The sequence below is a fragment of the Electrona antarctica genome (genome assembly GCF_951216825.1).
Source record: "Electrona antarctica genome assembly, chromosome: 20".
NCBI classification, from domain to species: domain Eukaryota; kingdom Metazoa; phylum Chordata; class Actinopteri; order Myctophiformes; family Myctophidae; genus Electrona; species Electrona antarctica.
Genome location: NC_136801.1, coordinates 30,635,439 through 30,653,820, shown reverse-complemented (window position 1 = coordinate 30,653,820; position 18,382 = coordinate 30,635,439). Strand labels below are relative to the sequence as shown.

General features: G+C 41.9%; 1 protein-coding gene across 7 annotated transcripts in view; it reads right to left on the bottom strand.

The window, feature by feature from the left end:
* Positions 1-18,382, bottom strand: part of LOC306913437 (uncharacterized protein) — a 217,017-nt gene that overhangs the window by 151,519 nt on the left and 47,116 nt on the right. For all 7 annotated transcript variants that reach the window (XM_079490088.1, XM_079490089.1, XM_079490092.1 and 4 more), the window contains one exon: positions 17,299-17,385. In XM_079490088.1, the coding sequence (XP_079346214.1) occupies positions 17,299-17,385 (87 nt within the window). The remainder of the gene's footprint in view (positions 1-17,298; positions 17,386-18,382) is intronic.

Here is an 18,382-nt window from a genome sequence, read left to right as displayed (position 1 = left end):
TAATTGGTTCCACATTAATATTCATTTGATTCTGATTTCGGCGTCTGGTGACAAGCCTCTTCTCACTTTGATGCTCTGTGCCTGGTTCCCTCTTGTCTGCCACACACTGACACCCCCACCCCCCCACCCAAAAAAAAAAGAAAGAAATGTGTTCAGACAAACACATACACACAATCAGACGCTTTCTCCTCCTGATGTCTTTGAAATAGCACAATGATAAGGAGGGGGAAAATACTTCTCTCTCTGAGCATTTTGTCATTGTTGTCTCTGCAACATGTAACTGCCCGGATCTTTTGTCCTAGTATTTACAACACCTTTGATCTCGTGCGTGCGTGCGTGCGTGCGTGCGTGCGTGCGTGCGTGCGTGCGTGCGTGCGTGCGTGCGTGCGTGCGTGCGTGCATTCATGTGATCATGTGTAGTTGTATTTTACCACTTGGTCAAATGTCCCCTAAAGTACAGTCAAATTTGACAAAGACATTGTGAGGATAATTATCTTGGTTATGGTTAAAGAAGCAATTAGGAAAATATTCAGGATGGGGTTAGGTTATAGGATTAGACATTTAGAGGTTATGCGTAGTAGGAGTTAGGCCTGACGCATAGTTGTGTGCCAGTATCATGCACCAAAAATAGCTGATCTACAAGCTCACAACGTGTCACAGGGCGACGCATTGTCAGGCGCCATTTTTAGCTTTAAGAATAATGGTAAAAAATGGCCAGAACATGTACAAATGGCAATCATAAAATTGGCAACCTAAACTGCTGAAGGCCTCACCGACATAGTAATAGAATAGTATAACATACCATACATAGAATTAACTGGAATATTATAACATACTGTATACTGAAATAATTGGAATTAAACAGTGTACACTTTCAGAATTGGAATGAGATATCATCCTGTAAACTAAAGAATTGCTAGACAGACAGAGGCAGAACAAGAGCAAAATAAACGGATGCTACGTACTGCATCTATCTGTCTCTCTCTCTGTCTTCCTTTCATAATTAAGACAGACTAATTGTGATCCATTGTGAGCGTTGCTGTAATGTTGCTGCATACATTATGCATAGAGCCCACTCAGCCCAGGCTGGCGGGGTGTGAGCCTTGAACGAACCAGGGCCTGTTTGGAGTCATTAGGATTCAGTTTGTTAGCACACACATGGCACGGTGGGAAGGGGAGGGAGGGGGGGGGTTCAGGGTGTGTGTGTGTGTGTGTGGGGGTGGGGTGGGGGGGGTGGACTGATGAAATATTGAGGCTGAGCAAGGCAGCTGCAGATGCTGGCTGTCATGTGTGAGAGAATGAATGTTATGACAAGAGTGTTTAAACATTCATGTGGAGGAGGAGAGTTTAGGAGGGCTTTTCATTAACACCAATATGTCTTCGTCTCTCCACTCTGTGCAGACACTCACTGCTGGGGGAAGCATGACAACAAGAGGGAGGGAGAGAGGGAGGGAGGGAGGGAGGGAGGGAGAAATTAACATGTTGGAGACGAAAGTGTCACACGTACGCTCACAGCGCTCCTGTGTAAAACACTCTTGAAGCAGTCTTGCCAGGTTTTGCAACAGAGACAAGTGGCCAGATCTATGCAAACAAACAAGCCCAAGACACACAGACACACAGACACACACACACACACACACACACACACACACAGACACAGACACAGACAGACACACACACACACACACACACACACACACACACACACACACACGTTCCCCAGCAAATATGCCAACAAAATAAGTTTTACCACTTGAACCCGATGTACTGTACGTTGGATATTTGAAAATCCACAAGCTCTCAAGGACGACCTCACCACTTTTCAACCTTTCTTCATATATAGGTTAATTGGTCCCCTAATGTTCATGATAAAATAGTCTGGTCTTTCTCAGAGGAGGGCTGTGGGCAGTTCAGAAACCCATTTTCCAGTGACATCGTTAGGCAGACGTTTTTGAGACAATTAAAAAGAAAATATATATTTCGATTTGTATCATCGCAAGAACGATGGCTTCCATTATAACATGGTAACTTTTCAGGAATAGAAGGCCTGCAGTTTCTATTACCTTGGATTCCCCATCGACGATGTCACTGGAGGACAACATTTTGGGGGGTCCCTGACTAAGGAATGTGTACATGTCTGGTTGTTGTGAGGTTTGAAGTCCACATACTGCACAGTACTGCATCATACGGAGCTTATTATGTGATAGGCTGGACTGGACATCATGCCCACCATGTGCAATATGTCCAAACACCGCTGTGCTGCTGTTAGCTGAGGGCTCATCTATAAGCTTTCAGTAGATTTACTGTGATGAAAAGCGAGTGACATTCACAGGTTGGCTGGCAACAGAACTTCAAATCATCAGGTGGCTTTATTAGGGGCTGTGTCCACAGAGAAATATATGGCCTTTTGAGCTGAGGAGCGCTTTGGATATCATGTGCATAGCGCACACACACACAGCGTGATGCCTGCACTGTTCCAACCTATCAACCATTGAGGCGCTCACTTCTCAAGTAGAAGTGGTTCTCAACCTATGGGGTGCAAAGAAAAAGTACTGCATCAATAGTAATCAACAAACTATACAATAATAAATTGGCCAAATTGTCAAAATAATGATATAAGCAAGAGTCAACATTTTAGAAAATAGCTCATTTACAAGCTCACAACGCCACGCAACACAATACTTATCTGTGGAGCCGAGTCAAACAAATCCAAAATCCTACATTCCAAACACTTGTCCGGATGTGTGTGTGGCGCGGGGGGGGGGGGGGGGGGGTACCCCAGTTCAAATATGATTATTTTGGGGGCGGCACGGGCTGAAAAGGTTGCAAACCACTCACTGCCTTATACCCCCTTCAACAAATTATGTTATAGTATGACCTTCATCTGTCTGTCCATTAACATTGTCTTGTCAGTGCTCTACTATAGCCTTCATTTGGGCTCTGAATGGAATGAAAAATGACACACAGGGGTTCAGTATACCAAGATAGCTTGAAGAAGTTGTTGTGTTTCAGCATTCTGCACCCAAGATCAAGGTTATTGTGACGTTATTTGACAGGTGTATAATGGTACGGTATATTGTAGGTATAGGAGTTTGAAAACAGTTCTCCATGAATTTAACATACTGTTTTGTTTTGCTACAAGTTGTTTACATCAAATCTGAGCAAAGAGGACAAATGTGACTAGATCTGTATTAACCCATTTTGAGCGGGAACCCCTTTTGGTGTTACATACATTATGTTATAATTTAGCTATTGAAAAATAGCAGATCTACAAGCTCATAGCGCGGCACCGAGTGCTGCGCTATGAACTTGTAGATCGGCTATTTTTGAAAAATCGTTAAAATGTGCCTCAAATCTTTCAGAAAATTGCCATGATTTAGAAGACATTTCTTTTAAATTTCGACGTCAAGCCTGAATGGGTTAACAGCATTGGAATTAATATTTGTAGTGGCAATGAACTTATGAACCTGCATAAACGTACGCAAGGGGGGGTAAAAAGAAAAGAAGAACATCAACTGCCCTTAACATAAGTGGCTTTGACTTGCAAAGTGTGTTTGCATAACATGAGCTTCGGTTAATGTCATAAATGGCTTTAAATGCAGCGGGGACATTAAAATATGCACAGTCATCCATTTCCCTTATACGTCTTGATGGTAACGTTTTGAATTAATCTAGTTTGCACTGGGGGCGGCAACTCCATTTCGATATTCTAACTTTGCGTACGAGTGTGTATGTGTGTGTGTGTGTGTGTGTGCGCGGCTGTGCGCGTGCATGTGTGCGTGTGTGTACCTGTGTGCAAAGAGTGATCTAATCCATTTTAAATCAGTTAATAAGCAAAAGGACGAGGAGTAGATGCCTCAGCAGAAATGAGCTAATATTTGCATGTCACCCCTTGCAGAAGACCTACGGTAAAGACACTATGCTAGCACCCAATATTTGGTCTTCTCATTATGGAAGTGCCGGCTGCACATGTTTAAGCCACACAATTCCGCTCCCTACACCGGCTTCCATTAGTGCATTAGCAAAAGGTGGCGTGACCTATAATGCTAATCTTAAGTGGAGGAAGAGCAGAGAAGAAAAATGTAACCTTATCTTAGGTACTGTAGGGCCAAGGATTATGTATCCACCTCTATCCTAGGCACACACACACAAAACACGGAGGCTAATTCAGTGATGGATGAATAGATTAAATGCATTAAACCAAGCTAATTATTAATGATCTATAATTAACGATAATTAGTAAAACTTCTTTAACTTCCCTTTACTCTCTTTGTTTGAAACAATTCATTTGGGCTCTGAATGGAATGAAAAATGACACACAGGGGTTCAGTATACCAAGATAGCTTGAAGAAGTTGTTGTGTTTCAGCATTCTGCACCCAAGATCAAGGTTATTGTGACGTTATTTGACAGGTGTATAATGGTACGGTATATTGTAGGTATAGGAGTTTGAAAACAGTTCTCCATGAATTTAACATACTGTTTTGTTTTGCTACAAGTTGTTTACATCAAATCTGAGCAAAGAGGACAAATGTGACTAGATCTGTATTAACCCATTTTGAGCGGGAACCCCTTTTGGTGTTACATACATTATGTTATAATTTAGCTATTGAAAAATAGCAGATCTACAAGCTCATAGCGCGGCACCGAGTGCTGCGCTATGAACTTGTAGATCGGCTATTTTTGAAAAATCGTTAAAATGTGCCTCAAATCTTTCAGAAAATTGCCATGATTTAGAAGACATTTCTTTTAAATTTCGACGTCAAGCCTGAATGGGTTAACAGCATTGGAATTAATATTTGTAGTGGCAATGAACTTATGAACCTGCATAAACGTACGCAAGGGGGGGTAAAAAGAAAAGAAGAACATCAACTGCCCTTAACATAAGTGGCTTTGACTTGCAAAGTGTGTTTGCATAACATGAGCTTCGGTTAATGTCATAAATGGCTTTAAATGCAGCGGGGACATTAAAATATGCACAGTCATCCATTTCCCTTATACGTCTTGATGGTAACGTTTTGAATTAATCTAGTTTGCACTGGGGGCGGCAACTCCATTTCGATATTCTAACTTTGCGTACGAGTGTGTATGTGTGTGTGTGTGTGTGTGTGCGCGGCTGTGCGCGTGCATGTGTGCGTGTGTGTACCTGTGTGCAAAGAGTGATCTAATCCATTTTAAATCAGTTAATAAGCAAAAGGACGAGGAGTAGATGCCTCAGCAGAAATGAGCTAATATTTGCATGTCACCCCTTGCAGAAGACCTACGGTAAAGACACTATGCTAGCACCCAATATTTGGTCTTCTCATTATGGAAGTGCCGGCTGCACATGTTTAAGCCACACAATTCCGCTCCCTACACCGGCTTCCATTAGTGCATTAGCAAAAGGTGGCGTGACCTATAATGCTAATCTTAAGTGGAGGAAGAGCAGAGAAGAAAAATGTAACCTTATCTTAGGTACTGTAGGGCCAAGGATTATGTATCCACCTCTATCCTAGGCACACACACACAAAACACGGAGGCTAATTCAGTGATGGATGAATAGATTAAATGCATTAAACCAAGCTAATTATTAATGATCTATAATTAACGATAATTAGTAAAACTTCTTTAACTTCCCTTTACTCTCTTTGTTTGAAACAATTTTTTTTTTTTTTTTTTTTTAAATGGGGTAGGCAATGTAAGCCTTGGATTCAGCCTACATCATTTCGAGCCATTTTCAACTTATAGTAGCCTTGGTTGGGTTTCCCAAATGAAATATGCATAGTGTGTATGCCTGTGGTTCTTCTCAACAACACCCCCTTTCACTGTGAACATAGATATTCCGTGCATAGATGTGCCTATATGTATTAACCCACACTCGAATGTTATTCAATTTAATTCACTTGCACAATGGGACAGTAGTGTTTTCATATAGGCCTACATATACCTTGCCGACATCACTTCGCCTCTGAAATGTAATAATATTTGGACTGCTAGACAGCTGACAGTAGGCTCTCTTCACTCTTAAAAAATTATATATATAGTCCAGTATATTTATTATTAGGAACCATGTGTGGGTGCACTGCCACGTCCATTATGTTTGAGGGGTGACCAATGACCATGCCATGTTGTCTTGTCTTGTCTTGTCTTGTCTTGTCTTGTCTTGCCTTGCCTTGTCTTGTCTTACGTTTGTGTTTTGTTTCAAAACTTGATTCAGGTTATGTGGTTAGTAACTGTCATCACTTCCCTGTTAGCATAGGACTATATAATTGCTTTTATGCTACCACAATATTTTGCATATAGTGGTCACAACATTTATATGTACATGTTATCTCTTTGGTATGTTCCATATGGGTGTGTCACATATACTGTCATATTGTTTGATTTACTGTATACCCTGAAATCTTGAATAAACAAAACTGTGAAAAAAAAGAAAAAAGAAATGATATATATATATATGGTCATTTAATTTATTTTATGCTGAAGTAGGCCTAAACACGTTTGTTTAATTTATATTTAAATGAGATGAAGAAAGTCACCACTCACATCACACATTTCTATGCGAACAGGTATGGCTGTGCTGAGTGTGCTCTAGTCTAGGTTGACTATTTCTATGTTGTTGTGTTTGACAGTGTTTCCCAAAAAAGGACATTTTGGACTTCCTCCAAACGTCCTCACTGTGAACTTTGATGCACCCCCACGGATTGATTGATTGATCAATTAATCAGCATAGCATAAAAAACAACACACTAATAGGCCTACATCATGTCATCAACAGATATAAAACACTATATGTACAAAGGAGAACAGGGACACACACACACAGGTCGGCAGTGAATATCACCTCCTTTCTATGGGAGGGTCCCGGACCCCAGGTTGGGAAACACTGAAATAGGATACAGAAACAATACTTCAGTGGGCTCTCTCTTTGAGGATAAACCTCAGCCACCACACAATACAACTCTCATCCTCCTATCATTGCAAATCATCACGCAGGCCTATGGTCTTAATTACAGTGGTCCCACTGTCACCGATACAAAACAAGCCAGAAGCAAAGAGAAACCATGGCATATCAACACCAACACTCATCGACAAACTACAGCCACATGCAATGACAAATTGTACGGCTGAATGCTATAGACCTGCACATATTTAGGCATGCATGCATTCACACACGTACCGTAAGCATGCATATATACAACGTCGTACTGTGATGTGCTGTGAGCTTGTATGTAGACACTTCTGTTTTGGTTATTTTTGGAAATCTTTTAAATGTTTTCAGAATCACTTTTATTGTCACATCACAGCCACATCAGGTGTAAAAAAATATAGGTATCTACATATTTACAATTAGCATATTCATCCGGTACACAGTATGAACATGAGGTTAGACATGAGGTGTAACACAAAGACTTCCACTGTACCAAGACATCAGATACACATACTTCCCACAGATTACCATCACCCATGGAGAGTTTGAAAACATGACTAATGACAAAAAAAGCTCCCATATCTGCTGGGCGAAGTACAACAAACTGCAAACACAGCGGCACGATTTGTGAGCTGCTGTGATAGGAAAAGGATATCAAAAGGAACACAACCACCTTAAAGACTACTAACTAATCATTGTGGGTATTCCTGCATCGAGCGACCTCGGTACATACAGTATAAGAAATTGATTTACTGGAGATTCTGACTTTCAATTGTGCATACATTTTTGCTTTGATCGTATTGTTCCACTTTTTTGCTTTGGCAATATAAACGTATGTTTTCTCATACCAATAAAGCCCTTTGACTTGAAATTGAATTGAATTGAAATGTTATTGAGCATAGCAGCGCCTTGTACATGAGATGAAGGTATCAGCAGCACGTGCCACGTTCACCTACAAAAGGTTAGGTAGGTCCACCAGGAAACGCAAAAGTCCAAGGCCAGCTTGGTGACAGGCGATGGATAGTTTTTAACCCATTTTGACCTGAGATCAGATTCTAAAAATGTCTTCTACATCCTGACAGTTTTCTGAAAAAGCTATGTTTCTATGTCAGTCGTTCTTTGATTTTTCAAAAATAGCAGACCTACAAGCTCGTAGCGCGCCACTCGGTGGCGCGCTATGAGCTTGTAGATCTGCTATTTTTCAATAGCTAAAGCACAACATAATGCTAACACCAAAAGGGGTTCCCGCCCAAAATAGGTATGTTTTTTTGCCTATTATAATGACATGCCCCAAAATAGGGACGCCAGGCATAATGTGGTTAATTAAAGGACAGTGTTAAAGTAGCCAGATTTTGGGGTTTGTGCTTCACAGCACCGCACAACTGTTTGGCAGTGTTCCTGTAACACATGTCGTCTCTCTCTCTCTCTCTCTCTCTTTCTTCCCTTAGTCTGCTCCGTCATGCACATGCACACGCACACACACAACAAAGACAATGTTGTGCAGGGGGTCTCCTCCTCGACTCTGTCCTCGCCGTTCATTAGCAGCGACGAGGTTCAAAGGAACGAAGGCTGCGTTGTGTCTTTTTCACTCACTCGCTCTCCCACAGACACTCTCTCTCTGTGTGTCAGTCCAAAGTCACTCGTTCTTGGGTCACGCACACATTTTCTCTCTCTTTCTTAGGTGCTCAAAACATTTCTCTCTCTCTCTCTCTCTCTCTCTCTCTCTCTCTCTCTCTCTCTCTCTCTCTCTCTCTCTCTCTCTCTCTGTTCTCTAAACACAGTCTGTTCCATATGGCCCGGATAATGAGTGGCGAGTCTGAACGAAAGGAAACACAGCTCACTATTAGGAGGGGGAATGTCGTTTGACGGTTTTAAATAAACGGAGAGAGAACCCCGGGCCAAATTGCATCTCCAAGGACATAAACTAATGGAACAGGCAGACTTACTCTGAGCAAATATACACTCTGTTTAAACTGACATAATACTTGTGCAAAAACATGTATAGTGGACCTACGCATGGCGTGGGGGCAGGCGGGCGGGCATGCATGAATGCACATACTGTAGCCTATAGGAGAGCCTGGCCATTATTTGACTATTGTGACGACATCGGTATATCAACAATTATGCGGTTGACGTGTGCCTGATTTTCAACCACTTTCAACTTGGCTAAATTAACATAAAAAAGGCAGACTCACAGCACACTAGAGGTTCAACAGATAATTGAACAAATAGAATTAATCGCTTATACAAAATTGTTAATAATAGTTTATAATAAAATAATCGGTTAATTAACCATCCCAATTTTGGGCATGTTATTACAGGCAAAATGTTTCAAAAACATTAGAAATGTCAAAACTAGTATGTAGTCAATCTATGTAGTCAATCTACAAGCTTGTAGATCTGCACATAGCAGATCTTATGTTTGCACAACACTGTTATGTTTGCACAACACTGTCAGGCAACAACATATAAAATAGGGATTAAAGTGGTTTTGATATATCAAAAACATATTTAAAAATGCGCTTCTCAATTATTCAATTAATCAAAAAAGCCCATGACCTCCCATCAAACACAAACCAAAAACAACATGGAAAAACTGTGAATGCTACAGAATGTCACTGAAAACTAATTAACGTGCTGTTGTTTTATTATTGTTTTTTTTAAGCGTCTCTGATATGCTCTCAGGCGTAGATAAACACACACACGAGCACTGCCTGGATCGCTCTATGGGGTTAATGGTCTTATCCAAGCTGATTAGCATAAGTAATTAGCTTGCTTGTTAGGGGATGTGTATATTTATTCAATTAGTACTCTCTGTGTGTGTGTGTGTGTGTGTGTGTGTGTGTGTGTGTGTGTGTGTGTGTGTGTGTCATGTGTGTGTGTGTGCGTGTGTGTGTGTGTGTGTGTGTGTGTGTGTGTGTGTGTGTGTGCGCACGCATGCTCGTGAGAGCATGTCCTTGATCGCTGCTACAGGTTCAAATTGGAATGAAGTAAAAGTTAAGCTGTGGGCATTTATTACGGAGCTCTTTGTGTGTGTCGCGTGCACGCCGCGTGTGCACGGTCCATTTATCATTCATCCACCCCATGCACATATAACAGATGCTCCCGATCGGATGCTAAACACCCCCCACCACCCCTCGCCCCACCCCTCTCTCCATGCTGTGCTCTCCGCGCTGTAGCTCTTAAATTTCGACATCATCATTAGACGTCTGTTGGGTGTAATTAGCGTCGTTAACCAGATGAGCTGAGCGGAGCTGGTGCCAGCCTGTGCCAGTCAGTCAGTCACCCCGGGGCTGCACCCCTCTCCTCTCCAGTGCCTATACGTGTCCCCATTAGTACTGTTCATGTACATGTACCCGTGTACACCTCAATCAGGATGGACTCACTGGATCATGTTACCACTTAAGCCATTCAGGCCTGACGTCGAAATTTAAAAAAAATCTTCTAAATCCTCCAGTTTTCTGAAATAAATATTTTCACGATTTTTCAAAAATAGCAGACCTACAAGCTCGTAGCGCGCCACTCGGTGGCGCGCTATGAGCTTGTAGATCTGCTATTTTTCAATAGCTAAATTATAACATAATGTCTAAAACACCAAAAGGGGTTCCCACCCAAAATGGGTTAACCCACTTGTACAACGATTAGTGATTTATGTTATTTATTTATTTGCACAACGAATAATGAATGTCATCTGCTATTTTCTCGATTTAGTTATTTATTTTTTTACACACCATCTCTACAGTCATGTCTTCAAGACGGATCTGGCCGATATTTCATATTCCATCCTGATTGGCTAAGATTGGCTTTTAAAGTTTGCAGGATTGGCCCGTTTTGAACAAAACGCCTCAAATCATGAACGCAGCGTGCAATTTACGTGAAATCTTTCAGACTTTCCTACTAGGCTGAGGAATATATCCCACCCTTTTCACAATGGCCACCAACAGGTGGATTTTTGCTAAACACATTTTTGGAACAAAATGCCTCAAATCAACCAATTGCCATCCAAGGCGTAAGAAGAAATTGCACCCTTTTCACATTGGCCTATTATAGCGCCACCAGGATGCCACAACCTGACCTGCTCTGGTGGAGACCTGTGCCCCGAGGGGCACTTTATCTAGTTGCTACTATTCCTCTTTCTGGAGTGGAATTCAACAATTATTTAAACGTCTCGGAGAGATCATTGTGATCAAGGGTCAAGGAGACCCTTGTGTACAATGATGCCAAGATGAATCTTCCAACTATAAATGCACCAAGTCTTTGTGTGTGTGAACGTACGTCTGTACGTCTGTAATCCACGTACAAAGGAATACCAGCACTCACGTTATATCCAGTAGGATTCCTGTTTATTTTTTCAATTTCCCCCAGCAGCAAGCAACATACTGGGGAAATTGAAAAATCACACCCGTGTGAACTGAGTGGTGCAACTCTGTGTGGGGGTTCCCCGTGGGTCCCCGGAACTTCCAGACCCACAGGAACACGCCAAGGGTGCCAGTCTGGTCCCGGCGAGCCGCCCCGCGTCCGAAACGGTCGAGAAATGACAGAGTTACTGTGTGGGGGAATTAGCATTTAGCAGACATCTCTCTCTCTCTCTCTAGCAGACAACAGTGCAACACTATCTCTCTCTCTCTGTTTCTAGCACAACAGTGACACTTTTGCCCCTACTGGTACTCAAAAATAAATAAGAATCCTACTGGATATAATGTGAATGCTGGTATTCTGTTCCATGGACTGTATCTACTTGAACCGTGCACCTGCCACTTCATTACTTTGAACTACTCAACTGAGTACTTGCTCCTCTTCCTTTCATAAAAGGGACACAGACATAGTACACTAGTACACGCTCTAGTACAGATAAATTAAAGATCAACATGTTAAGAACAACAACAAAACAATCTGTTGACAGCAATCAGTTAAATCAGTTGCATTCAGCTAATTTTGTTATTGAGTAAATTCCTAAAATGGCCAATAGGTACTAGTGTATTCAGTTTAAGGTCGCGTTGCAAGACGTTCCAGGAACCTGGTGCCCCAATACTGAGAGCAGTCTTTTCCAGGTCAAATCTGGCACGGGAGTGAAACAATTAAGATAGCCAGCTCTATAATCTAGCCTGGCCCAGCCAGCGTGCTTTGTGGTATAGAGGGGCGGGTAGCCCATTTGAGCATTGTTAACCAGTAGGTGTCCTACTACCCGAAACCAGGGTCCAAATGTCTCAATGGAACTATAGGGAGATACGACCAACCACTGCACATGAACTAGTTATACTATTAACACACACTACCAGGCAGATGTAGTTATAATGTATTATCACACACTACCAGGCAGATGTACTGTAGTTACATTGTATTAACACACTCTACCAGGCAGATGTAGTTACATTGTATTAACACACTCTACCAGGCAGATGTAGTTACATTGTATTAACACACTCTACCAGGCAGATGTAGTTACATTGTATTAACACACTCTACCAGGCAGATGTAGTTATAATGTATTATCACACACTGCTAGGCAGATGTAGTTATAATGTATTATCACACACTGCTAGGCAGATGTAGTTATAATGTATTATCACACACTGCTAGGCAGATGTAGTTATAATGTATTATCACACACTGCTAGGCAGATGTAGTTATAATGTATTATCACACACTGCTAGGCAGATGTAGTTATAATGTATTATCACACACTGCTAGGCAGATGTAGTTATAATGTATTATCACACACTACCAGGCAGATGTAGTTATAATGTATTATCACACTCTACCCAGGCAGATGTAGTTATACTCTATTAACACACTCTACCCAGGCAGATGTAGTTATAATGTATTATCACACACTGCTAGGCAGATGTAGTTATAATGTATTATCACACACTGCTAGGCAGATGTAGTTATAATGTATTATCACACACTACCAGGCAGATGTAGTTATAATGTATTATCACACACTACCAGGCAGATGTAGTTATAATGTATTATCACACACTGCCAGGCAGTGATCTGAGATCACATTCTAAAAAAAGCTATGTTTCTATTTCAGTCAAAAATAGCAGACCTACAAGCTTGTAGCGCTGCACTCGGTGCCGCGCTATGAGCTTGTAGATCTGCTATTTTTCAATAGCTAAAGCATAACATAATGCTAACACCAAAAGGGGTTCCCGCCCAAAATGGGTTAAGACACTCCACTACCAGTCAGATGTAATAATATCGTATATTACTATATACGTGTAGATTTTAAATGTTAAGCCACTACTATGGAAAAGAGAGCACACACCGCACGCATATGTGCGCGTGTGCACATGCCCACATATTTTCTAAAAAATAATAAAAAAAGAGTTCTAAAAAAACAACAAAACACTTCACCTTAATTCAGACCTCAGCCACTCATGGCCCCCTTCCCGCTCCCCTCCTTCCATCTCGCCACAACCGCTCCAAATTAATCTGCAAAATATTGATTTGAGGAGCGTTGGACAGGGGAGGGGTGGGGGGTGGGGGGGGCTGTGTGGAGTGTGTTGTGGGGGACTCAGGATTGCGGCCGCATATTAATAGAAGCGGCCTGGCTCTTCCTCTCTCCTCTATACTTTAATCCATTGAGACCTGGAACGCATCCATGTCACGTTAGCGTTTAACCACATTAACCATTAACCCATTTTGGGGCGGGAACCCCTTTTGGTGTTTTAAACATTGTTATAATTTAGCTATTGAAAAATAGCAGATCTACAAGCTCATAGCGCGCCACCGAGTGGCGCGCTATGAACTTGTAGGTCTGCTATTTTTGAAAAATCGTTAAAATGTGCCTCAAATCTTTCCGAAAATTGTCATGATTTAGAAAACTTTTTTTTTTAAATTTCGACGTCAGGCCTGAATGGGTTAAGATCCTCATATCTTCATAATTGATTAATGTTCCTTTGTGAAGTGGGGATGAATAATACATTAGTGAGGCCCGTTACACCCTCAGGCTGATGAGAAAATGTTTAATTTCAGTAAATGTAGCACTCTCTCTCTCTCTCTCTCCCCCTCTTTCTGTCTCTGGTTGGTGCGTGTTTGGTGTGTGTGTGTGTGTGTGTGTGTGTGTGTGTGTGTGTGTGTGTGTGTGTGCGTGCGTGTGCGTGCGTGCGTGCGTGCGTGCTCGAATTCTTGGGTGTGCACGCATTTGTTTTTGCAAGCCTTAAGTTGTGAGCCAAAGACAAGATGAGTTTTGTTGATTTGTAGTTTTTCTTTGTGTTTTTTTTGTTCTTCTTTCGTGTTTACGTCTCGTCTCGAGGCCAACGTTGAGCAGGACAAACAAAGAGAAGCTTCCAGCACGATCTCACCAACAAACCACTCACAGGCGGAGGCGGTTTCTGTGTTATTCCATTAAAGCCTATTTCCCTGAATAAAACATTATTTAAACCAATCGGTATGGTAGAGTATCTTACAAAATATCTGGTACATATATATATGGTAGACTAGAGTATGCTAATACTATATCACTAGTACCAACTCGTACCAACAGATTGCATAAGGAAACAAAGTAAAGCTATATCAACTGACCCCAACTGATGTAGTTACATCTGCGACTGTGATATCGCTATGGCTCCTCTCCTCATGTGGTTACCGTACATCTGTAACTGTGTAGTTATAGCTATAGCTTTTTGGCAAATGTTCGCCCCAGCATAGGGGGGTTGCGCTAGGGTTCATTCAGTCCAATTCTACGATGCAGAGTACAGGCTGAGCTGTGGTATAGTGGCGGGCTTATAATGACTAGCTGCACTTAAATGGTGCATTTGTAAATGGTGCTTTTTATCCAAAGCTCATTACATAGACATGTGCATTACATTCACCCATTCACACACACATGCATACACCGATGGCGGAGGAAACCATGCAAGGCACCAACCTGCACATCGAGAGCAATTTGGGGTTCAGGAGTCTTGCTCAAGGACACTTCGACAATAACTCTGGGGGGGGGAGCCCGGGATCGAGCTGGGAACCTCTCCGTATTCCATCTGGCCACTCTACCGGCCACTCTACCCCAATTTACACATAAGTTGGGATAAGGACGATTTTGAAAACTGGTAGGGGCCGTTCAACTGGCGCGGGCCAAATACGGCCCCAGAAGACCTTTACGTGGCCCCTGGAACAGAACACAATATATGACAGACCTGTGATTTATTGGGATTATTGCTTAACCCATTTTGACTTGAGATCAGATTCTAAAAATGTCTTCTACATCCTGACAGTTTTCTGTATGTATGTTTCTAGCTATGTCATTCTTCGATTTTTCAAAAATATCAGACCTACAAGCTCGTAGCGCGCCACTCGGTGGCGCGCTATGAGCTTGTAGATCTGATATTTTTCAATAGCTAAAGCATAACATAATGCTTACACCAAAAGGGGTTCCATCCATCCATCTTCAACCGCTTATCCGTAGTCGGGTGGTGGGGGCAACAGCTCCACCAGAGATCTCAGGTTTCTTTAATGTCATATAATCCAGAATGAATAGTATTTTATTTTCAGTCCGTTGTTTTTAGCATCCATTGCTAGCCTTGGATGGCTCCCATGGTGTGACTGCATCGAATATCCAAATCATCTCGTACACACGCACGCGATCTAAAGCATCTTTAGTCATCATCATAGTCATTTGCCTAGCCTGTGCATACAAATGGTTCCCTGCTCCTTGGAAATCACTCAGCGGTCCTGCGACCTGGTTAGAAATTGCACATTATGCAGGAGGCAGCAGGAGGTTGCGTTATGAAAAAACGAGCACATTTCTGTTTTGAGTGGATGTTGCCCATTACACCAAAAAAAGAATTCCCAGGCATTCTGCATCCATTAGTCGTTTTAGTTTTTAGTGGATTTTGTCCATCTTCTATCTTCTCCATCTTAGGCCATTTTGGGCGGGAACCCCTTTTGGTGTTAGCATTATGTTGTGCTTTAGCTATTGAAAAATAGCAGATCTACAAGCTCGTAGCGCGCCACCGAGTGGCGCGCTACGAGCTTGTAGGTCTGCTATTTTTGAAAAATCGAAGAACGACTGACATGGAAACATAGCTTTTTCAGAAAACTGTCAGGATGTAGAAGACATTTTTAGAATCTGATCTCAGGTCTAAATGGGTTAAACACTTGTAGGTTTTACACACTATGTTTCATCCATGATGGTTCATGAAAGACATCACAAGAGCTTGTGCTTGGGTATGCTCATAAAATAACATAAACAAAAACCTTTCATGTATATGTCTCCACTACTCTCAGGAAGACACTTCCATGCCAGGGACCCATGCACAGAACATACTGAAAAATGAAATATATCTACTTCCATTTTATCAATGAAAGTCTGTGCACTATAAAAGGACTAGCACAGAAAATATACCATCAAACATCAAAATGCATGAATGCAGTATATGAAGCAGGCCCTGATAAGTTACCAAAATGGAAATAATATGTTGTTCATTGTTGTGTCCTATATAGCAGACAACAAATGATCAAACGGTTTGTCACAGTCTTCTGGCCCCGTACTTCAAGTCATTTAACAATTGTGGCCCCCTGGGTAAGACTGTACATTAAGGTTGGGCCTATATAATTCACTATACGCACATTTATAAAGCAATACTGTATATTGCATTTATGAAGCCTTATAATGCTTATAATGCATTATAGACCCAACCTTATTTTACCGACACGTTTTGAGGTTTTGGATCGTCTATTTCTGATAGTTTTGTGTGAGACTGTAGTAACATTTTGCCATTTAGCAGACGCTCTTATCCAGAGCGAGACAAATGGCCAATGTATGTCTGCATGGTCATCTCATCTAAAGGTCAAGTGCTAATGGCTGAAGTAAGGCAATAAGGCATTCATTTACCAAGAAAACATTCCCGACAGCGACAATTCTACTTAGTTAAACCGACTGCTATGAAGTTTTGAAGTGTAACCACATGAACTCTAGGGCCCCTTTTCTGGGCATAGAAAATAGACAAACATTTAGTGGATCAGCTATTTTTGATGAAGAGATGTAGCCTAGTGTGTAGAGGGGGGAAAAGGAGGGGAACCGCGGTAGCCTGGCTAATAAGCCAGACTCAAATCACACTGTCGTGTGGTATTTGAGTCTGGAGATGCTGTGTATGGATCTTGTTTCCCGGGGGGCGGGTTCAAACATTTTCTCTTTGACGCAATTGGTTAGAGGTACTGTCAGTCAAAGGTCTCAAGCATTGAATGTCACTGTACCAAAGCCCGCCCATATTGCATACCGTGTCCCGATTGGCCACACCAGTTCTCTGGTGTAGGAAATGGGCGTACAATTGAGCCTCTCCAGACCGTAATCCGCCGGCAGGCAATTCTTTTTTGCCAACGGCCGAATTCGGTCTGGCTTATTAGCCAGGCTAGAACCGCGGTCAACAAAGTAGACGGACATTACCTGATCATTCAAAATGACGGCGTTTTCAGCCCTCTTTCTAATGGTTTGTCCACCTCCGGTTTCTTCCTCTGGCTCTCTTCTGTTCACCTATAATGCCATGTCCAAAAATAGGTACAGGTTAGGTTATTCATTAATTATTTCATTAAATGATCGATTATCAATTTATTTATTTTTGTGATTGATTAAATGTATTTATTCGATAAAATGTTGCCCCCATAACACGTGGTGATGTATCACAGGTTTGAAAAAAAACCCAGTTACACTTATGTTGACATGGCATCGTACCATACCATGTGTTAATATGACAAAACATTTGATCTACTCGTCTTGTCTGCTTCAAAGATATGCGACGGTTAAATGGAACCGCAAGAACACATTTGGATAACATACTGAGAATATGAAGCTTAATGGTAGTTAACAAGGCCTGTGTGTGTGTGTGCGCGTGTGCGTGTGCGTGTGTGTGTGTGTGTGTGTGCGTGTGCGTGCCAGTCGGAGTGCACGTGCATAGCAGACATGTCTGAGGTCCAAGTGAATCACTAGCGGGAGTGAAAAGGGACGGGGAAAAAACAGTCAACATCTGGTGCAGAAGGAATAAAACACGCATCCTTGTGTCAAAATATGATTCAGCGACTCAACTCTGCTTGTTTCCTTAAGCCTCTGTAATCGCACACAAACCACTAATTAGTAGCGCTGCAAATGAGTCCACTCATAGACGCACATAAACAACCAAGTGAACCAGCCAACACACTACACACATAAACAACCAACAAGCCTGGGTTTACCACAAGCACCAAGAGTATGTATGCCTGCGTGTATGTGTGCGCGCGTACACATTAAGGAATGTGTGGGCATTAATACCAGACTCTGTGTGTGTGTGTGTGTGTGTGTGTGTGTGTGTGTGTGTGTGTGTGTGTGTGTGTGTGTGTGTGTGTGTGTGTGTGTGTGTGTGTGTGTGTGTGTTCTTAAACCATAAGCCACAGAAGACAGTAAAACAGCAGTGGGTATAATTTAGTGACACCCTGTTAGGAGGTGTAGGAAGGCCGTAAAAAAAAAAAAGAAAGAAAAAAAACTGGCGTTTAATCCT